At 45.4% G+C, this 23,734-nt stretch overlaps 1 protein-coding gene and 1 long non-coding RNA gene across 4 annotated transcripts in view; one reads left to right on the top strand and one right to left on the bottom strand.

Annotated features, from left to right (window-relative positions):
• The window catches only part of immp2l (inner mitochondrial membrane peptidase subunit 2), a 741,977-nt gene extending 718,579 nt beyond the window's left edge, over positions 1-23,398 (top strand). For all 3 annotated transcript variants that reach the window (XM_086009124.1, XM_086009122.1, XM_086009123.1), the window contains one exon: positions 21,968-23,398. In XM_086009124.1, the coding sequence (XP_085865250.1) occupies positions 21,968-22,111 (144 nt within the window). In that variant the 3' untranslated portion in view covers positions 22,112-23,398. The remainder of the gene's footprint in view (positions 1-21,967) is intronic.
• On the bottom strand, positions 5,814-7,711 carry LOC147106215 (uncharacterized). The gene is made up of 2 exons (XR_015081473.1): positions 7,494-7,711; positions 5,814-6,063 (listed from the first exon to the last, which is right to left on the bottom strand). It is a non-coding gene; the product is annotated as an uncharacterized LOC147106215 (long non-coding RNA).
• Positions 23,399-23,734: the final 336 nt, after the last annotated feature.

Here is a 23,734-nt window from a genome sequence, read left to right as displayed (position 1 = left end):
GAGCTTCGCCAATAATGGCTTCTATTCGCACCCCTGTACCGTTACCTCTGGAGTCCTCCAAGAGTCTATTCTTGGCCCCCTCCTATTCCTCATCCACCTGCTGCCCCTCAGCAAAGTCATTGGAATACATGGGGCCAGTGTTCACATGTACACTGACGACACTACTTCTCCACCACCTCTCATGACCCCTCCATTGCTCCTGTATTGTCAGCCTACTTGTCCAACATCAAGTGCTGGATGATCTATAATTTTCTCTAGTTAAACATTGGGACTACCAAAGCCATCGTCTTTGGCCTGCACCTCAAACTCCGCACTCTCGCCTCCAAATCCACCCCACTTCCCGGCCACTGTCTCAGGTTGAAACCAACTGTTTAGAACCTCGGCGTCCTATTTGACTCTGAATTGAACTTCCAGCCTTGTATCTTCTCCATCACAAAGACCATTTACTTCCACCTCCATAACATCGCCCGTCTCCACCACTGCTTCAGCTTATCCTGCTGCCAAAACCCTCATCCATGCATTTGTCTTCTCCAGACTTGACTATTCTAATGCTCTTCTGCCAGCCTCCTATCCTCCACCATCTATAACTTCAGCTTCTCCAAATCTGCTACATATTCTAATCCGCACCAAGTCCTGCTCATCCATGACATCACTGCTGTGCTCACTGACATACATTAACTCCTGATTCCCTAACACCTCAAATTTAAAATTCTCATCCTCATGTTCAAATCTGTTCATGGCCTCGCTCATCCCTATCTCTCTAACCTCTTCCAGCCCTACAGCCTTCCAAAAACTCTGTGTTTCTCCAACTCTGGCCTCTTATGCATTCACCATTCCCTTTGTCCCCCCATTGGAGGCCATGCCTTCAGCCATCTCAGCCCTAAGCTCTGGAAATCTTTCATTAAACTTCTCTGCCTTTTTTTTAAATTCCTTGATTCATTCACTGGATATAGGCGGCCTGGAATGGCCAGCATTTATCGCCCATCCCTAATTGCCCTTGAGAAGGTGGTGATGAGCTGCTTCTTGAACCGCTGCAGTCTGTGTGGTGAAAGTACACCCACTGTGGTGTTAAGTAGGGCGTTCCAGGATTTTGACCCAGCGATGATGAAGGAACCGCGATATACTTCCAAGTCAGGATGGTGTGTGACTTGGAGGGGAACTCGGAAGTGGTGGTGTTCCCATGCGCCTGCTGCACTTGTCCTTCTCGGTGGTAGAGGCCACGCATTTGGGAAGTGCTGTCAAAGTTGCTGCAATGCATCTTGTAGATGGTACACACTGCAGACAGTGCAGTGGTGCGCCGGTGGAGGAGGGAGTGAATATTTAAAGTGGTGAACGGGTTGCCGATCAAGCAGGCTGCTTTGCTTTGGATGGTGTCGAGCTTATTGAGTGTTGTTGGAGCTGCACTCATCCAGGCAAGTGGGGAGTATTCCATCGCACTCCCGACTTGTGCCTTGTAGGTGGTGGAAAGGCTTTGGGGAGTCGGGAGGTGAGTTACGCACCGCAGAATACCTAGCCTCTGACCTGTTCTTGTTGCCACAGTACTTATGTGGCTGGTCCCGTTAGGTCTCTGGTCAATGGTGACCCACCCAGGATGTTAATGGTGGGGATTCGAAGATGATAATGCCATTGAATGTCAAGAGGAGGTGGTTAGACTCTCCCTTGTTGGAGATGGTCATTGCCTAGCATTTGTGTGGCGCGAATGTTACTTGCCACTTATCAGCCCAAGCCTACATGTTGTCCAGGTCTTGCTGCATGCGGGCAAGGGCTGCTTCATTATCTGAGGAATTGAGCCTCTTCACCATGCTCTCCTCCTTTAAGACCCTCCTTAAAATCTACCTCTTTGACCGAGCTTTTAGTCAATCCTCCTAATATCTCTTTCTTTGCCTCGATGTTAAATTTTGTCTAATTACGCTCCTGTGAAGCGCCTTTGGATGTTTTCCTATGTTAAAGGCATTAAATGAATGCAGGTTGTTGTTGTATTTCCAGTTACAGGGGAAAGACTATTTAAAAGGTAACCAAATCACACACAGTTAAGTTAAATATCTTTAAAACGGTGGGCTAGAAATTTGGTGCCTTAGCGCCTCCGGGGGGCAATAACGGGGCGCTAAGGACTTACTGCTCAGGCACAGCGATGTTACCGCCGCCCGCGAAATTCACCTGGCAGTTTACGGCAGTGGTAACCCCTAGCGCCACGATCGCCCAGAGATTGTGACATCACCCAGCTGCGCATCACCCCGGTAGCGCCCCGGACCCAAAATTAATTTCCGCCCCCTGCAGCATTGCCAGGCAATGACACCAACAGCTGCAGGCAGCGTTGATCGGGAGGCCCGGCGCTTCGGGGGCGATACTTAAAGGCGAGGTGGCCGAGGTAAGTTTAAAAAAAAATCTGAAATGCTCTTTGCGTTTTTTTTAAATTCTGTTGCCAGCCATTGATCAGCCCGACACTCTGCTGCACTGCACTGAGCTGATCGAGCCATCTCGCGGCTACTGTTGGGGACCAGGTAAGTTTTTTCCTTGCAGAGCCTGCAGCGATGGCCCTTTCCTTTAAGGGGAGTGAAGGAGCCTTCCAACGCGGCAGTGCTGCATGGCCCATTGTGTAGCACTGCACACCTACCGCCCCGCCTTCTGCCTGTTGAGCTCCAGGAATGAAGTGGAGCGCTTGATTTAGCACACCATTTCCTTCCTGGAGCGCAAAACTGAATTTTTTTAAAGTTGAAGAACATTAGCGCCTGGCACTAATTTTCTCAACTTTTAAAAGTTAGCACCCCAAATGGAGCTATAATGACTTTCTTTAGTATAACGTGTTCATTTGGATAGATTGGAGAGGTAAACAGATATATCCCCTATTTCCCCAGCAATGGGCTATTATAAAGCAATTATTACACTGTTGTGTATTCATTTATTTAGCAGATGAATATCCCGGCAACATTACCACTTGTTATTAATTCTTTTCAATTCAGCCACCTTAAGATAACACCTGGAAATGTTTAGTAGAAGAAAAAGGAAAAAGCAAGTCTATTCCAACCGTGCTGTTGAAATTTTCCTGATTCCAATTTTAGGTTTGTCGGATGTGGATGCATCGCAGACTATGTGGAGAGAGTTAAACATTGTTGTTACAACATTACAAGTAGTTTGCAGGAGGTCTGACCATGTCTCTGAAACAGTAAAGCCCTGATTTTAACTTGGCATGGGCAGGTGTCCTGTCCCTGCCCCAGATTCCTTGGCGTGAGGTCCAGACCATTTTAACTCCCGGGACTCATTTAAATTTGTCTGCACTGTCTTCCGCCCGAAGCTGGGAGTGAGTGCTGTAAAAGCCAGCGGGTGAGAGTGGAGGAATCTAGCTGGAGGGCGATACCACTGGGGACCCAATGTAATGATCCCTGACATAACGTTTGTGCTGGGGGCAGAGGTTTATCAAAAGAGCTGCCGGGAATTGGGAGGGAGAAAGAAGGCGAGGCTGGGGAGGCCCAAGGATTCCTTGCGGGGCCCAGAGGAGTACTCCTGCTTTTGTCTCACAAGGAATCCTCCTGAACATTTTTAAAATGAAACTTACTGTGGCCTCTTCTGGCCACTCTCACTCCCTGCCACTAGGTTTAGCTGGCGGCTTTGGTACCATGTGGGCCTCGTGCAATTTCACGTTAAAATTGCATCACTGCACTGGTGACGTCATCAGGCTGTGACTTTCATATTTTAATTAACAAGCCTGTCTGTCATGGGCAGTCTCCATGCTGCAGGAATTCTGGCAGTTAAAATGGCAGGGGTGGGAACACAATGGCTTCCATCCGGCTGCCATTTAGCAACTCGCCCGCACCATTCCTGCCCAGTGGACAGGGTTCAAATCCGAGCTAAAGCCTACTTACAAAGTGACAATACTCGAGGGCTTGGTATAAAACAATTTTTCAAGGTGCACACAGAATATGCAAAAACGAATTTATAAACCCAACTTTTGTCCAAGCTGTAGTTACATCATGTTTGGGGGAAAAAAGGATAAATTCAGAATAATTGAATTTCCTTGGTAACATTTGAAATATGTTTTTTCAATCACATAACATCTGTGGAATTGATATTCTTTGCATTTTTAAAGTTGAATAAATATGCCCTAGAAGTATTAATATATGAGGAACCATAAAGAGTATCTTATTTTTCAGTATTCTGTGGATAAACTGTGAACTGCTATTTTTACTTTGAGTACAATATAATCTTATCCAGTTTCCAGAAGTTTAACCAAGATAGTAAAAGCTAATTCATGTTATTCACAGTTTCCTGTATAAATGTTGCTGAAAGGATATGTTTGAATGTCACTTCAATGTCATGCTGCATGTTGGAGTAGTGCAAACCTAATCTCCTTTGCATTAATATGTTTACACTACAAAAGGTAATCTGAATTGTCATTAATCTAAAACGACATCAGATTAAAAGTGTAATTGGGAACATGACTAATTAGAAATGTCCTTGAGGCAGAATTTAAAGACGGTCGTGTTTATGTTCTTCAGTTTATTTTGCAAAAGAATGTTCAGAGTGGAATAGCTAAATTCTTCTAATGCTATTCTTTGGGGGCTGCAGATGCAATTTTGTGATGTAAACATTCTGTTTTTGATGTGTACTATGACAATGCGTTAAGTATTTTAACTCCAGCACACAGACTATTTCTGCAATACATATATATTCCAAGCTGAACATCTAACGAAACAAAGGTGATTAGCTGGAGTTCTGTTACTTTCCATTGCCAGTATTTCAGTTCCATTTGAATCTAAAGCCTTCAACAAAATATGGACAAATTGCAGCAGAGACTCTGCAGTTCTAAAGCTTTCTAATAAAAACAACGACATTAATATGGCATTCAACTGTTTTTTGTGGGATAAACGTTCTAATTAGATTTCAACAACCTACTGAATGGGAGGATGGAAGTAGGGAGCATAATCTGTTTTGTTTTTGTTGTTTTATATCAGTCAGGATTCCATCAATTCTGCAGGGAATAATGGATACCCAGGAGTTATTACCAGGCAATAACCTCATCAAGATTTCCTAGATGATAATCATAAACTGCAAGAGTGAAACTTCATTTTATAATCAACATCTGAATCATAAGATGAGGTTAAATCTGCAGTTATATTGGCACTTCTGTGTCAATATAAATTTATTTGGATGTGTTTTGAGGTGAAAGTGGCAGTATAAGTTGGAGGCAAGATCCCAATGTGATGCGCCAGCACTGTAAAGCCACACAGTGTGAAACCGCCTGCAAGGGAACTTTCTCAAATCTATTTGAGATCACACCACTGTAATATTAATTGGGAACTTTTAAAAACTGTGTATGGATTTATTTTAATGTTGTGAGCACACTCGTGCCCAAACATGCATGTGCAAGTTCCATTGAGGTTGATTTTACTGCAATGTGGATGGCTGCTCAGCTTGCATTATAAGTACAGTCTGGTGCCTGTGCATCACACTTCCCAGATCTGAGACGGGTACCTGCAGTATAACTGCAAACTAATACATAGACTTGCTTTTTAAAAAATATATTGGACCTGAAATTGCGGTCGGAGATTTCCCGCGAGCGAATGCCTCCGAACCGCAAGTAAAATCCATACTTACCTAATGGCCCCAGACCTATGAAGACTCGCGCTCCTGGGCTTGCAGGCGTACACAAGCATCCCTGGGATCACGTGGGCTGGCCCAACCACTCAAAAAGGTGGATTCCCATTCTGCTTATGGGGATTCCATTAACGTACGGAATCCCCATAACCATATTAGAAATCACATAAAAAATACATTTTCACACTATCTTAATAAAAATAAGTCGTCACACTTTAAAATGAATTAAAATACAATTTAATTAAACATTTAAAACAAAAATTACACTTTTTGAAAAAAAGATGTAAACATTTTTAAAGGGGCCAAAAATAATCTTTCGAGGCACTTAGGCAGCATACGTGGTCACAGGCCCTGGAAAATCCATGCCAATCTCTACTGTGGAGTTGGTGGAGATGGCTTTTAAGTGTCTCTGCTTGCTTCTGATTGGTATCAGGTACTGCTGAGCCAGGACTCTCCATTCTTATGGCCTTGCTGAAGAATTAATGATTGTAATGTGTTAACGGCAGGCATAATGAGTGACAATTTGCTAATTACATAGAAATGATATATGTTATAAAATAATCACTAAAGTAAAAATGAAAATGTTGAAACAATCACAGCTGTACAATAATTAGAATTTTAACTGTAAATATGCTGGTCTGGAACAAGATTACTGAACTAGATTAACAGGGCAGTCTGGCAATAAACTTAATCTGAAAATAGGATGATTCAAATAATAGTAATTTTGAGCTTATTTGTGAATACCTTCAATTAGCCTAAGTTCAAATCATTTAAGATTTAGAGGTGCCCATCAGATAAATGCAGTTCAGACAGCACATTCTCTCTGAATGTGCAGTATCATTTATCATATCATGCAAGTTATGATAGTTGATATCTGACGACAGCCACAGCACCAAATTTTGTGGATTAAAAAAAAAGTTTTAATAACACTTTAGACTAAGTGCATCAGTACCAGGGACTAGCATTCCTGTCTTTGCTAATTTTAGTGAAAAGGTAGTCTCGAATATAAAATAGTGAAATTCCACTACCCTCCTCCCCCAGCCACCTGATGGTTCTTTGGTTCTAGGTTTGTATCCTGCCAGATTTATGAAATACAAATGTCCTCTTTTAGGTGTCAGTAAGGGTCTTAAGTGAAATGGCTATGGGCAGCCGTAATCCAACTTCGAATGGGCATAAATCCATACTACAAAACTTCCCTTAATTTGGCACAGAATTGCAGACTCTCTCAGAGGATGAAAGTTGAAAGGAAATTAAAACATCCAGTGATATAGTAGCTTGAGGTTGAAATACATTTTTAGGGTAAATTTGAAGGGCATTCCAAAATTGAGAATGTTTGATGCTGGCGCTAAGTATTAAAGTAGATAAATGTTCCACTCCCCAGTACTGACATCCTGTATTTGGAACCAATTTCAGTCAATATTTAGTAAGGGAGAAACATATGGGTCCCTTTCAGCCCTGGTGCTCTAAGATCTGTGTGCATCCACTTTTGCTGGTGATATATATATATATATAAAGGTTAGTAGGTATTCTTGTAATAGTTAATGGGCGAATGTAGGAAGTGAGATGTGTGTAATTGCTGCACCTCAGAATTGGTTTTCATCTACTTCTTTGTGAATAACCGGCCACAAGACTTGGAAAGACCTCAGTTGTGGTCCCCAGTTAACAGGGCAGACATTTTCATTTATGATGCTCCATAAAACTTCTTTTATAAGGCTGACTTTAAGAACCATACGAAAAATGTTGTTATAGCAAGGGTGCTGCTACAGATTTGGGCCTAGAAATTTGTGGCCACCACGAAAGTTGCCTGTGTCACGGGTAAACGGCCGCTGAAAATGGTTGCAGCAGTAGAAGAGAAAAATTCGCACTGCAGACTAAAGATTTTTAGCCCAGGGCTAACTCACCGTGTAATGCTATCCTGGTGGCGTTAGCGCAGGCATCAGTAGTGAAGTTGGCGTCCAGAAGCGGTATTCCATCTTCCAACAGCCTCTGGAAATGAGGCAATGAGTTCGCTCAGCATTGTGGGACATTAAAAGGGCAATGCCTTTTGAACTGATCAAAATTAAAATGATGGAAAAAATGCAGTTTTTAGCTCCTACTGCCTTTAAAAATAAAATGAACATTAAAAAAAGTCCCAAATGGGAGTCTTCAGCTCTTAAAGCTGAATTCCCTTTCAAACCTCAAAAAAATGGGAAAACCGCTTCAGCACTAACACAAAACGCTCAACAAGCCAAGGAAGGGGCACCCAGAGTCTCGCACGCAGCACTTCAGCTTTGTGCAGGGGTTCAACACTGCAAGAGAGGCCCTCTACCCACAGGGGCCAGTGTTAGATCCGTGGTTCAGTGGATAAATAATTACACGGATGCTGTACATAAACAATAACAGGTCTTTACTGGAGGAGGGTAATCTCTAGACTGGGGTACAGAGGCATGCGCACAGCTTATATACCGGTGTGGTCACTGCCGGTACTACAGTATACAGGAGCTGTAAAAAGTAGTTCTGACTTAAAGCACATACACTACAATTCCTCCCTTTTTAGATTAATAATACCCCCTTAATATTCAAATAACAATTATATTTTTACATGTACATTCAATAACAAAAGTCCATTTATAGATTCAGTCTTTGGGGCGGCTTCCTGACCCTTTCGGGATAGCGCCTTTCCGGAGGTTCTTGTTCTTGGTGCAGAGGCGATTCTGACCCCCTTTCATCGGGTAGTTCATTGGGTTCCACTGCTACTGGGTCTGAAGTAGATGCTACCGGTATGTCGGGTTCATCCCCCGGTACTCGAGACATGGGGTTGACGCATTCCTGTGATGCTAAGATCTGATCGACGTGGCGTCTCACAATGTTCTCCCCGACATCCACTGTGTACATTAATGGCCCCTGCCTTGTACATATCGTTCCGGGTTGCCACTTCTCTGTTCGATAGTCCCGGGCCAAGACTGGTTGCCCTACATTGAAGCTCCTTGTCGGCTTCTCGTTGATGTGCTGGAATTGTTTGTCCTCAACATTTCTTCGCACATTTGGTCTGAGCAAGTCCAGACGAGATCTCAACCTTCGGTTAAAGAACATCATGGCCGGGGTCTGGTTGGTAACTGCATGTGTCGCGTTTCGGTAGGCTAATAAGAAATTGTCCATCTTATGCTGTAGTGGAATTTCCTCGTCGCACATGGCCTTTATCGCCGCCTTAAAGGTTTGTACGAACCTCTCAGCCAATCCATTGCTGGCTGGATGATATGGGGCGGATGTGTAATGCCTTACCCCATTCCTTTTCATGAATTTTTGGAACTCGTCGGACACAAACTGTGGTCCATTATCAGAGCAGATCTGCTCTGGCAAACCGTTTCTGGCAAATATGGTCCGTAGGACTGCAATCGTTTTCTCTGTAGTGGTTGAAGACATCTTTATCACCTCAGGCCAATTTGAATGAGCATCCACTGCTATTAAGAACATTGAGTCCATGAATGGACCAGCGAAATCAATGTGCACCTGTTGCCATGGAGAGGAGGGCCACTCCCATGGGTGTAGAGGGGCATGTGGTGGTGCATTTTGGACCTTCTGGCATCCTAAGCAGCTCTTAGTTAGGTCTTTGATTTGTTGATCGATTCCCGGCCACCACACATAAGCCCTAGCTAGGCTTTTCATTTTCACTCCCCCCAGATGACCTTCATGTAGCTCATTTAGCACTCTCTCCCTTAACTTGGGTGGAATCACCACTCTGGATCCACACATCACTGTCCCCTGGCATACTGACAGCTGTTCTCTTCTGGATGAGAATGCTGGCAACAGTGAGTCGCCATGTGTTGGCCATCCCCTCACCGTCAATTCATATACCCGTGACAGCGTCGGATCATTGCGGGTCTCCTCCATATCCGCGTTTGTTACTGGCAATCGTTCAATTATCGACGAATAAAATATCTCGATAGGGTCCACTGCTGGTGCTTCCTCCACAGTAGGCAGTGGCAGGCGCGATAGCCCATCAGCGTTCCCATGCTGTCTCGTGCCTTTATATTCTATTTCATATTGATTCGCCCCTAGAAACAGGGACCATCTTTGTAACCGCTGTGCAGTCATTACTGGCACGCCCTTCTTAGGATTAAAGATGGAGACAAGTGGTTGGTGGTCAGTCAGCAAGGTGAACTTCTGTCCATGCAGATAGTGGTTGAATTTTTTTACTCCCCATACTAGGCTGAGGGCCTCCCTGTCAGTCTGGGCGTAGTTGCGCTCGGCTGAGGTTAGTGACCGAGACGCAAAGGCTACTGGCCTCTCCAACCCGTCTGGGAATTTCTGCGACAGCACCGCTCCAATGCCCTAGGGTGATGCATCACATGCCAAACGAATTGGTAGTGCTGGGTTGAAATGGGCCAACACCTCTTTTGATGTGATCAATTCTTTACACTTCTGGAAAGCTCGTCTACGTTCGTCATCCCACTTCCATGATACCCCTGTTTGCAGTAGGGTGTTCAGCGGGTATAATACCGTAGACAAATCTGGTAAGAACTTGTGGTAATAGTTTACCAGCCCGAGGAACGACCTCAGTTGTGACACATTTCCCGGTGCTGGAGCCTTGACTACTGCCTCAATCTTGTCAGGGGACTTATGTAACCCCTCTTCATCGATGACGTGGCCGCAATACGAGATCTGTTTCTGGAAAAACTCGCACTAGTGGCGATTAGCTCGTAGCCCATATTCCTTTAATCTGTCGAGCACCTTCTCCAAGTTAGTGAGGTGATCACTGTCATTTTCGCCCGTGACCAAGATGTCGTCCAAATAACACTGGGTCCCTGGAATCCCTTGCAGGACCTGATCCATCGCCCTTTGCCAGATAGCCGGAGCCGAGGCTACTCCAAACACCAGCCGGTTGTATTGATAGAGACATTTATGGGTGTTGATCGTAAGGTAATGTTTCGAAGCTTCTTCTACCTCCATTTGCAAGTACGCCTGGGCTAGATCAATTTTGGTGAAGTGTTTACCACCAGATAGCGAGGCGAAAATATCCTCAATTCGTGGAAGCGGATATTGCACCGTGTGAAGGACTGGGTTTACTGTCACCTTAAAATCCCCACAGATGCGGACCTTCTTTGGTTCCCCAGGCGTACTACTCAACGACCTCTTCATTACAGGAATGATGGGTGTAGCCCACTCGCTCCAGTCCACTTTGGACAGTACTCCTGAACGTTCCAACCCTTCCAGCTCTGCTTCAACCGCTGGTCTGATCGCATAAGGCACTGGTCTGGCCTTCAGAAACTTTGGGCTTGCATTATCCTCTATTTTAATTGTTGCTGTTATTCCTTTTAGTGTTCCAAGTCCCTCCTGGAACACTTCTTTTGCGTCAGTTAGCATTTTTGACAGTCGTCCAGGTGTGACGTCGTCATCCTTTTTGGCCTCCACCTTCAGTGCCTGTATGGAATGCCAATCTAAATGTATCTTCCGGATCCATTCACGTCCTAGCAGTGGTGGTCCTCCATTTGGCAATACATATATATCCATTTTAGGTATTTCCTGACCTTTATATGTCACTTTCACCCTTATTTTTCCTTTGGGGTAGACTTTTTGCCCCGTATACATCTTCAAGACAATCTCTGTAGCTTTCAAGGGTATATGTGAAAATAGCCGCTTGTAGTCTCTTTGATTTATGACTGTTAGAGCTGACCCAGTGTCCAATTCCATTTCCACTTGGACTCCGTCTATCTTGAGTGTAACCCAGATAGTCTGGTGATCCTCCATTTCGGTTACATTATGTAGTTTCAGACAACCCAGCTCCTTGCTTCCGGAGTCTGTGTCACTTTTCTGTTCGTCTGAACCACTGTCCATCACCTGGTGTACCTTTTTGTACTTCTCCTGTGGAGATTTCTTACTGTTGGTTTTCTTCCCAGACCTGCAGACTCTTGCTATGTGTCCTGCTTTCCCACACTGTCTGCACACTTGGTCCTTGAACCAACAATCTTTCTGGTCATGTGTTGTTCTGCCGCAGCGATAGCACTTCCCTGTTCCATAGGTCATTTCGTTGGTGCCATATTCTTGCGGTCTCCATTGTATCTCTGCAGCGCCCCTTGCGGCTGCTTCGTGTGATACTGCCATACTGAAAGCTTTGTCCAGCGTAAGGTCCTTTTCTGATAGAAGCCGTTTCTGGGTTCCTTCACTTTGTAGCCCACACACAAACCTGTCCCTTAACGTGTCTGCTAGTCCCGCTCCAAACTTGCAGTATTTCGATAGCTTGCGCAGTTCTGTTAGGTACTCAGCATTGCTTTCGTCTTTTTGTTGGTTCCTTTTATGGAACTTAAATCGTTCTGCTATCAGCAGTGGTGTGGGGTTTAAGTGGTCCTGTAGGATTTCTACTATGCTTTCAAAATTCTTGTTTACCGGCTTCTCTGGGGTTATTAGATTTCGCAGTAACCCATAAGTTTTTGCACCCATGGAATTTAACAGAACCAGTGCTTTATTAGCATCTGGCACTTCATTCGCCCTGCAGTACACCTCAATACGTTCCACATATGTCGCCCAATCTTCGACTTCATTGTCGAACGTAGAGATACTGCCACTCTTCGGCATCCTTGGTTGTGCGTTAACTATCACCAATGGTGCCTCCCGCGCTTCCCCTTCTTCTCCGCTGGCACAAAATGGCGTCTCCCGCGCTTTCCTTCCTTCCCGCGCTCGCCCGTCTTCTCCGCTGCGGCTTCGCAAAATGGCACCTCCCACGCTCTCCCTGCTTCTCCGCGGCTCAATGGCGTCTCCCGCGCTCTCCCTGCTTCTCCGCGGCTCAGTGGCGTCTCCCCTTGCTTCGCCCCACGGACCCTGATCAGCCCGTGATCCCTGGCTGTGCTCTGCGTGTTCTTCTCCTGATATTGTCGACGCCGCTCAGTCTAGAACCCGGCTGTTTCTTACCCTCTCTCCGGTTTGCAGTATTTTTCCTCGACGCCGCTCGGTGATCAACCCCCGGCTGCGCCCTGCTCTCTTCACCCTCTTTCTTACCCCGTCGACGCTGCTCGGCTCTCTCTCTCTGCCGTCGGTCGGCTCCAGCCGCCGCTGCTCGGGAAGGGTCTGCTCTGGACCTGTCATCGGTCTCTTACTGCTCGTTGTGGCTGGGGAACCAAGCCCGGCTCTCTACAGCCTCCCCAGCGAAGTTGGGTCTCTGCCTGACTGCTGGGCGGTTGCTCGCGGTCGACGCCCGTGTTCCTGGACTTGGCTTTTTTTTTAATGTTGCAGGTAGATTCGCATCGACACTCGTCGCCACTGTTAGATCTGTGGTTCAGTGGATAAATAATTACACGGATGCTGTACATAAACAAATAACAGGTCTTTACTGGAGGAGGGTAATCTCTAGACTGGGGTACAGAGGCATGCGTGCAGCTTATATACCGGTGTGGTCACTGCCGGTACTACAGTATACAGGAGCTGTAAAAAGTAGTTCTGACTTAAAGCACATACACTACAGCCAGGAGATCCTTCAAAAAGAATGATGTGAGACCACGTCACGGAGGCCATCACTGCCTGCAGTGTCAACCCTCCCCACCCCCCTGCCTATCACCTGACTACAGTGCCCAAAGCAGCTTCATGACCCCAGACCAGTGATTAAGGTCAGTGAATGCATCTTCAAAAGCCATCTTCCTACCAACTAAATCACTTGCCTCACACACTTCTTAATGTACGACCCCCCCACAATCACTCAGCTACCAGCAATCTGTACCAATCTCGAGGCACACCTCCCATTCCTGGCCTCACCTAACCTCCTTGGAGTAGACGGTGCAGGCCATTCTTGGCAGGGGCATGGCTGAGCCATTGACCAGCGGTGGGGCAGAAAGGATACAAGATGCTGGTATCCTCATACGTTATCCTCCTTCTTGCATGCACCTCTTGCTTTTCCTCCCTCCCCTCACCACAACTCCACCCTTGTGCCTTCCTCATTACACACACCCAAGAAATGCAGCCTGTCCAGCTAGTGGTTGACCAAGAAGAGAGAGAGGAGAGTGAAGAAGAAACACCATCACTAGATTTCACATTCCCAGCCACCAGCTCCTCAAGGTTGGCTAGCAAGGCCATTTGCAGTGTCCCCCACTGAAAGTCAGCAGCCTTCCACCAGCCATGATGCAGCCACTGGGGTAGCACTGCATGACATCAGTAGGACAGGCAAAGGCACACACAAGACAGTCACTAAGGGAATGCAGAAGAGTGATGAGTTGATTTCTTGATGTCATAGTGGATGAATAAATGTGTAAAGTTGGTTTGAAAAGTTTGCTTTGTGATGGTTTTTATTACAGCATTGTGGCTAAGAGGACACTGAGGGAAGATAAGCTGTGGGACAAATGTTGAAAGGGGAATGGGGTTGTGGTCACTGGTACCGCAGGCGGATGATTCCATCCCGGATATCCCGGCCAGAAAGGTGCTCTCTGAGTTGCATCCTTCTTTCTGCTTCTTCCTCTTCTGCGTCTTCCTCTTCCCTTTGCGTGCGGATGCTCTAAATCTGAAATGACAGCATGAAATGCTCAGCAGGTCAGGCAGCGTCTCAACCTGAAACTTGAACACTGCTTCTCCACGGATGTTGCCTGACTTGCTGAGTATTTGCAGCATTTTCTGTCTTCTCGGAAGCCTTCCTTTACCATCCGAGGCCTTGCAAGCATCCAGCAGCACTCACTACACACTTATAAAACTTTTAACATGTATTGCAGCAAGCCACTACTTCAATAAAATCAAAACAATCCAGCCCAAAAGCTTAAATGCAAATTTACCTGCATGATGTGTGTCCCCCTTTAAGAGATGCTGACAGCACCTCTGTGAGCCTGCTGAACGCTGTGTTTTCATGGCGAGCTTAGGACCCAGCGCTGAACTCAGCGCAAAGGTCAAAGTTCGGCGAGGTGATATTAAGACGGCATTCCGAGCATTTTAAAAGAATCTAGGGAAGAAATAGCAGAGGCATTACTACACATATTTAGTCATTTGTTAGAAAAAGGTGTAGTGCCAGAGGACTGGCGGATAGCTAAAGTAATACCTATATTTAAGAAGGGAGATAGAACATGTCCAGGGAACTATAGGCCTGTCAGCGTAACATCGGTGGTAGGAAAAATAATGGAATCCCCACTAAAGGAGAAAATAGAAGAACATCTAGAAAGGAAAAATATAATAATAAATAGTCAGCATGGATTTCAAAAGGGAAAGTCTTGCTTGACCAGCATATTTGAATTTTTTGAAGAGGTAACAAAGAGAGTAGACAAGGGTAATGCAGTAGATGTCATTTATCTAGATTTTCAAAAGGCCTTCAGTAAGGTACCACATAATATACTAATGAATAAGGTCAGGGAATGCAGAGTCAGGGGACAAGTAGCAGAATGGATAGCTAGCTAGCTTCAAGTCCGAAAGCAGAGAGTAGAGGTAAAGGGTAGCTATTCAGAGTGGCAGAAGGTGGGAAGTGGTGTTGTTCAGAGTTTATATTAATGATTTAGACTTTGGAATCAAAAACACAACCTCTAAATTTGCAGACGACACCAAATTGGGGGGGGGGGCATAGCCAATACTGAGGAGGACTGCAACAAATTACAAGAAGACATTAATAAACTTGCAGAATGGGCATATAATTGGCAAATGAAATTCAACACAGATAAATGTGATGTATTACATTTTGGTAAGAAAAATAGGGAAGTCACATATTACTTGGAAAATAAGAATCTAAATGGGGTAGAGAAGCAAAGGGATCTCGGAGTACAAATACACAAATCATTAAAAGTATCGACACAGGTTAACAAGGCCATAAAAAGGCAAATTAAGCACTAGGGTTTATTTCTAGAGGGATAGAATTGAAAAGTAGGGAAGTTATGCTAAACCTGTATTGAACCTTGGTTAGACCACACTTGGAGTACTGTGTGCAGTTCTAGTCGCCATATTATAAAAAGGATATAGAGGCACTGGAGAGGGTGCAGAGAAGATTTACAAGGATGATACCAGAAATGCGAAGGTACCCCTATCAGGAAAGGATGAACAGGCGGGGTCTCTTTTCTCTTGAAAAGAGAAGGCTGAGGGGTGACCTAATAGAGGTCTTTAAAGTCATGAAAGGTTTTGATAGAGTAGATACAGAGTGTTTCCACTTGTGGGGAAGAGTATAACTAGAGGCCATCAATATAAGAGAGTCACCAAGAAATGAAATAGGGAATTCAGAAGAAACTTCTTTACCCAGAGAGTGGTGAGGATGTGGAACTTGATACCACAGGGAGTGGTTGAAGCGAATAGTATAGATGCATTTAAGGGGCGGTTAGATAAGCATGTGAGGGAGTAGGTCTGCACAGAGCAGGATTAAACGGAGTGGAATTGAACAGTGTTTTATTTGGGAATTTGGAAAGAGTGGGAATTTCTGGTAAATATTGGGTAAGTAGAAGATGTAAAAAGTGAAATTTTGTTTAAGATTTTAATTTTAACCTAGAACTTTAAAAACTGTAGTTAACAGAAGCTGACTGCCAGTGGCAGTTAACTGACAGTCAGCTGTAAGTGTTTGTCTTGAATAGGTGCTAATCACCAGGAGATGGGGAGCTGAGTCATCACTTGTAAATTGGGTGAGGCTCCTAGTGTATTAAAGTAAATATTTCTGCAGAGCACAGACAATCTGCACAAAGCGGATTGAAATGGATTGGACTTGAACGGAGTGTTTTATTTGACAATTTGGAAAGAGTGGGGATTCGGAGAAGAGGGGGAAGGAGTTGCTGCATTTTGCCTACACTACTTGTAGTGCTTTGTGTTATAGGTAGATATTTAATTTCAGTATCCATAACTTAACCTAGGTCAAGTAAGTAGTCACAAGACTACACTGTAAACTAAGTTACCTAAATACAAATTTAATTAAAAATACACAAGGTCATACAGGGATGGCATTGCAGGTGGTGTGCCGCAACTGCAGCATGTGGGAGTTTGTGGAGAGCATTGTGATCCCGTACAACCACTTTTACAGTAGGTGCCTGCATCTTGAGGAACTTCAGCTCAGTGTTTTTGAACTGCAGTCTGAGGTGCAGATACTGCGGGACATCAGCGATGGGGAGAGTTACCTGGACACTTTGATCCAGGAGGCAGTCACACCCCTTAGGTTAGGTACAGGTCTGGTTAGTGGTCAGAGACAGGAGGGTGTTACTGCAACTCAGGCAGGTGAGGGGACCCCAGGTGCAGTGCTGGAGGAGCCTCAGCCTTTGCCCTTGTCCAACAGGTATGAGATTCTTGCTGCCTGTGTGGATGAGGGAAAGGCCTGTGTGTTGGATGAGCAAGCTGATCATGGTGCAGGAGACCATTCAAGTGGGGGGAGTGAAAGGGAATGCAGTTGTTGTAGGGGACAGTATAATCAGGGGGATAGATACTGTTCTCTGCAGCCGCAACCGAGAGTTCCGAATGTTGTATTGCCTGCCCGGCGCCAGGGTTAAAGACATCTACTCATGGCTGGAGAAAAACTTGGAGTGGGAGGGGGAGGATCCAGTTGTCGTGGTCCACATAGGAACCAACGATATAGGTAGAACTAGGAATGAGGTTCTGCTGAGGGAGTTTAAGGAGCTAGGATCCAAAGGTAATAATCTCTGGATTGTTACGTGAGCCACGCGCAAATTGGCATGGGGACAAACAGGTTAGAGGTTGAAATGCGTGGCTCAAAGAGTGGTGTGGGAGGAAGGGGTTTCAGTTCATGTGGCACTGGCATCAGTACAGGGGAAAGAGAGAGCTGTTCCGTTGGGACAGGCTTAACTTAAACCAGGCTGGGACCAGTGTCCTGGCGATCCGAATAACTCAGGTGAAATCAGGGAAAAATAGAAATAAGTCAAAGCTAAAGGCACAGTATCTGAATGCGTGAACTATTCACAACAAAATAGATGAATTAATAGCGCAGATAGAAATTAACAGGTTTTATCTAATAGCCATAATGGAGATGTGGTTGTAAGGTGGCCAAGGTTGGGAACTAAATATTCCAGGATACTTAACTTTTAGAAGAGATAAGCAAAATGGAAAAGGACGAGGGGTAGCCCGGATAATAAAGGATGGGATAAAGACAGTAGAGAGAAAGGATCTTAGCTCTACCCAAACTGATTCTATTTCTTGATTTTCAGAGCCAAGAAACAGCAAGGGGCAGAAATCATTGGTGGGAGTTGTTTATGGGCCCCCAAACAGTAGTAGTAATGTAGGGCAGAGTATAAATCAGGAAATTAGAGGCGCATGTAACAAGGGTAATACAGTAATCATGGGGGACTTTAATCTACATATAGACTGGGCAAACCAAATTTGCAGTAATAGTGTGGAGGACGAATTTATGCAAGATAGTTTTCTAGATCAGTATGTTGAGGAACCAACTAGGGAACAGGCTATTTTAGATCTAGTATTGTACAACACGAAAGGGTTAATTAATAATCTTGTAGTAAAGGGGCCTTTAGGGAAGAGTGACCATAATATGATAGAATTTTATATTGAGTTTCAAAGTGATTTAGCTAAATCTGAAACTAGGGTCTTAAATCTAAACAAAGCAAACTATGTAGGTATGAGGGGCGAGTTGGCTAAGGTAGATTGGGAAACCACATGACGGTAAGGAGACCAAGGTATGACGGTAAACAAGCAACGGCTAGCATTTAAAGAATGAATACATAATTTACAACAAATGTACATTCCTTTAAGGCACAAAAACCCCACAGGAAAAGTGGTTCAACCGTGGCTAACAAGAGAAGTTAAAGATAGTATTAGATCAAAGGAAGAGGCTTATAATATTGCCAAAAAGAGTAGTAAGCCTGAGGATTGGGAAGATTTTAGAATTCAGCAAAGGAGGACCAAGAAATTGATAAAGAAAGGGAAAATAGAATATGAGAGTAAAATAGCGAGAGACATAAAAACAGGCTGTAAAAGCTTCTATAGATCTGTAAAAAGGAATAGATTAGTGAAAGTAAATGTGGGTCCCTTACAGGCTGAGACAGGAAAAATTATAATGGGAAATAAGGAAATGGCAGAGAAATTAAACAAATACTTTGCGTCTGTCTTAACGGAAGAAGATGCAAAAAACTTTCCGGAAATAGTGGAGAACCAAGGGTCTAGTGAGAATAAGGAACTGAAAGAAATTAGTATTAGTAAAAAAATAGTACTGGAGAAATTAATGGGACTGAAAGCCGATAAATCCCCTGGACCTGATGGCCTATATCCTGGGGTTTTGAAAGAGGTGGTTATAGAGATGGTGGATGCATTGGTTGTCATTTTCCAAAACTCCATAGATCCTAGAACGGTTCCCGCGGATTGGAAGGTAGCAAATGTAACCCCACTATTTAAGAAAGGAAGGAAAGAGAAAACGGGGATCTACAGACCAGTTAGCCTGACATCAGTAGTTGGGAAAATGCTAGAATCTATTATTAAGGACGTGGTAACAGGGTACTTAGAAAATAATAATAGGATTGGGCAGAGTCAACATGAATTTATGAAAGGGAAATCGTGTTTGACGAATCTGTTAGTTTTTTGAGGCTGTAACTAGCAGAATAGATAAGGGGGAACCAGTGGATGTGGTGTATTTGGATTTTCAGAAGGCATTCGATAAGGTGCCACACAAGAGGTTATAAAACAAAATTAGGGCTCATGGGTTTGGGGGTAATATACTAGCATGGATTGAGGATTGGTTAATGAACAGAAAACAGAGAGTAGGGATAAACGGGTCATTTTCGGGTTGGCAGGCTGTAACTAGTGGGGTTTCGCAAGGATCAGTGTTTGGGCCTCAGCTATTCACAATCTACATCAATGATTTGGATGATGGGATTAAATGTAATGGCCTAGAAATTCAGTTGGCGCCGCGCCAGGGCTTTAGCGCCGGAAAGTTAGCGCTGGCGCTAAGTCCCCCTGCGCGCGCCAAAAATTCAGTAGCGCCGCGCCCAAACGGCTGCCGGCGCTACTGAAGGGTGTTTGCGCCTGAAAATGGGCGCTACCTGCCGCATTGCGGCGCTATTCCGGCGCTGCGGCGCCCGATGCGGTGCGGCAGGCTCGGGAAGTGCAGGCCTCCTCCTTCAGTTAAGGAGGAGCTGCCTGCACCCGCCCGCTGGCCGGTAAAATCTTCACAAAAATGAGCCTGGCACCTCGGGGAAGTGCCGGGCTCGCAGCCCAGAAGCATCTGTTCCGCGGGGGGGGTGGAGGAGTCCGGGGAGGGAGGTGCGGGCAGGCGGCCGGCCGCCGCGCGACCTTAATGCGCCGGCGCAAACTCCTGTAAGACTCGGTTGCCAGAGTCTTAGTTGCGGCTGCCACGGGCGAGGCGGCCGCAACTCAATTTCGGCGCTGGGGCCCGTCACCATGGCAACCGGGACGCTGCGCACACCGATGACGTCATCGGTGCCGGCGCAGCGCAACCGGTCTACCGCCGATGGTAGGGCCCCAGGGAATTTCTGAACCGGCTGTAAGTCCAGCGCAATGACCTCTAGCGCCGCAAAATGGGCGCAAAGCCCACTCAATTTCTAGGCCAATATATCCAAGTTTGCTGATGATACAAAGCTGGGTGGGAATGTAAGTTGTGAGGAGGGTGCAAGGAGGCTTCAAGGGGATATAGACAGGCTAAGTGAGTGGGCAAGAACATGGCAAATTGAATATAATGTGGAGAAATATGAAGTTATCCACTTTGGCAGGAAAAATAGAAAAGCAGAGTATTTTTTAAATGGTGAGAGATTGGGAAATGTTGGTGTTCAGAGGGACCTGGGTGTCCTTGTACACGAATGACTGAAGGTTAACATGCAGTTACAGCAAGAAATTAGGAAAGTAAATGGTATCTTGGCCCTTACTAAAAGAGGATTTGAGTAAAGACATCTTACTGCAATTATATAGGGCCCTGGTGAGACCACACCTGGAGTATTGTGTACAGTTTTGGTCTCCTTGCCTAAGGAAGGATATATTTGCCATAGAGGGAGTGCAACGAAGGTTCACAGACTGGTTCCTGTGATGGGGGGATTGTCCTATGAGGAGAGCTTGAGTAGACTAGGCCTATATTATCTTGAGTTTAGAAGAATGAGAGGTGATCTCATTGAATCATACAAAATTCTTACAGGGCTTGACAGGGTAGATGCAGGGAGGATGTTTCCCCTGGCTGGGGAGTTTAGAACTAGGGGTCACAGTCTCAGAATAAGGGGTCGTCCATTTAGGACTGAGATAAGGAGAAATTTCTTCACTCAGAGGGTGGTGAATCTTTGGAATTCTCTACCCCAGAGGGCTGTGGAGGCTCAGTTGTTGAGTATATTCAAGACAGAGATCGATTGATTTTTGCATATTAAGGGAATCAAGGGATATGGGGATAGTGCAAGAAAGTGGAGATGAAAAAGATCAGCCATGATCTTATTGAATGGTGGAGCAGGCTCGAAGGGCCATATGGCCTACTCCTGCTCCTATTTCTTATGTTCTTATGAATAGAGGGTTATTCTGATAGAGTTAGATGAGGAATGATGGGAGGAGGCTCAAGTGGAACATAAATACCGGCATAGACTGGTTGGGCTGAATGGCCTGTTTTTGTACTGTATATCCTATGTAAAACTTCTCCCTGATTCAAATTTTCATGGCCATCGCTCTTATCGGCAGCGCTGCTGTGCCTCGGAAAACGGCAGATGCCGCGAGACCCGCCACCAGCTGTCGAAAGAGCAGCGGCCACCCTCTTTTCGCTACTTTTTCACAGTAACGGGTGGCGTAAAGCCCCCGAATTTTTATCCTAAAGTTTTAAAATATGGTTTCATTGTTGTTCAGGTTGCCAATGTGTTCTGTCAGAGGTTGAGGTACTGATTATCTTAGCCAGATGGTTAGGGGACTCACTATTGCCATTTTATACACTGGATTCTTGGCAGATTTAAGTAGTGGCTAATCTGAAATTGTATATTTATGGAAGTTAATTATTATGAATAATATAAATGTGATTAACATGTAATTGAAAATCTTTTCAAACTGAGTATTGTTTTAAAATTTCTATTAAACGTTCAGCATTAGAATTCAATCTAAATATAACCATAATGGGTTGGATTTTGTTCTCAGTGGCAAATGAATGGCACCAGCCAATCATTACACTTGCACATTCCCACAGACTTACTATAGGATTTTGGACTGGAACTTACTGTAATTAGAGAGCTAAAATGGCAGATGTTTCAATGTTTTCACACTAGCAGTTATCCATTAGGTGAGCATCCCATCTCAAACATACCAACAAAGAGAAACAGAGGCCGGGATAGAGGAAAGGAAAGGGGAAATGTAAGGGAACATTCTTTGGTGCTGTCTTGTCACACCTCCTAGCAGCCAGTTACAGCAGCGACACAGGCTGGGGTGCAGGTCACCCGTGCAGCCTCCCAGCTAGTGCAGTGAGACCTAAAAGAGCGAAGAGGAAAACAAAATGTGATGATAACATTACTATTAAAAGATTATGTTGTACATTTTACAGGTTTCCCTTGGACTGGTTCATGCCCGTGCTTCACACATCATCTGGCCCCCCAATCGCTGGATGAAGTTACAAACAGACCTCCCTGAGAAGCGAAGGCCTCTGCTGTCTGAGAACGATGAGCCTGTGGATGGAACATCAGTTTAGCAAGTGTCTGAAGAAAGAAAGATTCCAGCATGAAGTTGCGTTCACCCAGCAGCTGTTCTAATAGGAAAAATGCATTGTAATGTTCCATAACATTGCACATTTCATACACTGCGATTTTCGAAAGCCATGAAATACTTCTCTTCTATAGTGTACAGCTCACTATCACACAGACCATGTTTATCTGATGTTTGCCATTGTTTTCCTTGTTTTTGTTGTAATTTTTTTTAATGATTTCACTGTTTATTGAGCCAGAAATCTCCTTGAATTTAGGAGGAAATGCCAATGAAAGTTAATTCCAGTGAAGTCCCGATGACACCAATTCCATTTTTCTAAATAAACCATTAATAGGCATTTGATGTTATTGAGATGATGTAAGTCTGGAACTAATAGATTAGGGCCTGGAAATTCCTGGGGCACACTTCGCCAGCATAAGTGCAGAAGATTACAATCCCCACCCTTCCTCACCCAAAACCAGAGACCTCATCCCAAATTCTGGGGGCAGGGTCATTTGCATAACTGGGGTGGCCTGAGCCCACCCCCCCCCCTTGAAAGAGCAGGGTCCTCCAGAGACACAAATAAGCCAAAACATTTTTTAAAACTCATCCACTCCCACTGGAACCACTCTGACTAGAAAAGGTAATCAACACCCTGCAGGTTTGGATCTTTTAGAAGGCCTCGAAGGCATGCACCCCAAGTTTCAACTGTAAGAGTTCCCATGACACGACCCCCTGACATAGAGGAAGTGGATGTAAAATATGCCCACGGCCCACCCTGTATGGAAGGGATGTGCATCAATCCAAGCCACACCAGGATCCAATCCAAATCCTGCCTAACCCCCATCCTGGGCATAAAAGAAAACTCATTTCCTCTAGAGCCCCAGGAATTTCAGGGCCTGGGTCTTTTTGGGTGGATTTGGTTGAAGCTGGTTGTAAATACAAGGGCCTAGAAATTCACTATGGCCCCGCCAGCTGGCTAGCGCCCAAAAGTTAGCGCTGGGCGCGGAGCCAGTTGCGACCGTCAGATATTCATTTTTTGCGCCCCAAGTCGGAACCGGGTGCTATTCCAGGGTGTGCCCGCCCCCGCTTGGGGCGCTGAAACTGAATTTCAGCGCTCTAGGCGCTGCTGCGCCACCCACTGCGGAGCGGCAGGCTGCGGTACTGCAGGCCTCCTCCTTCTCTTAAGGGGGAGGTGCCTGCCACGGGGAGATCGCCGCTGGATAGTGCCGGCAAATGAGCCCGGCACCACGGAGAAGTGCCGGGTTCGCGGAAAGCAGCCGGCAATGCCGCGGGGGGGGGGGGGGTGGAGGAGGCCGGGGAAGGAGGTGCGGGCAGGCAGCCGCCGAAAAAGCGGCCGGCCGCACCTCCACCTTAAAGCGCCCCACTAAGGCTACAGTACTAGGCTACCGCCGCCATTACCGCTGCGCTGAATATCAGCGCAAACTCCTGTATTGGCGCAGAAGCCCTCTTTAGGCGGTAACTGGCCGCAAAGCTGCCGGCGCCTTAATGAATTTCTAGGCCAAGGTCCTTTCATTTCTGTGGCCTAGGTCTAAATCCAGCCTATAATTCATAGAATGAATATCTCCTCTCTCTCTGCTGCCTATAAAGATCCAATTTTTGACAGTTT

The sequence above is a fragment of the Somniosus microcephalus genome, chromosome 16, assembly GCF_052327205.1.
Source record: "Somniosus microcephalus isolate GS21.2 chromosome 16, FLI_Smic_1.0, whole genome shotgun sequence".
In the NCBI taxonomy this organism is placed as follows: domain Eukaryota; kingdom Metazoa; phylum Chordata; class Chondrichthyes; order Squaliformes; family Somniosidae; genus Somniosus; species Somniosus microcephalus.
This window is presented reverse-complemented; position numbering and strand designations above follow the sequence as displayed.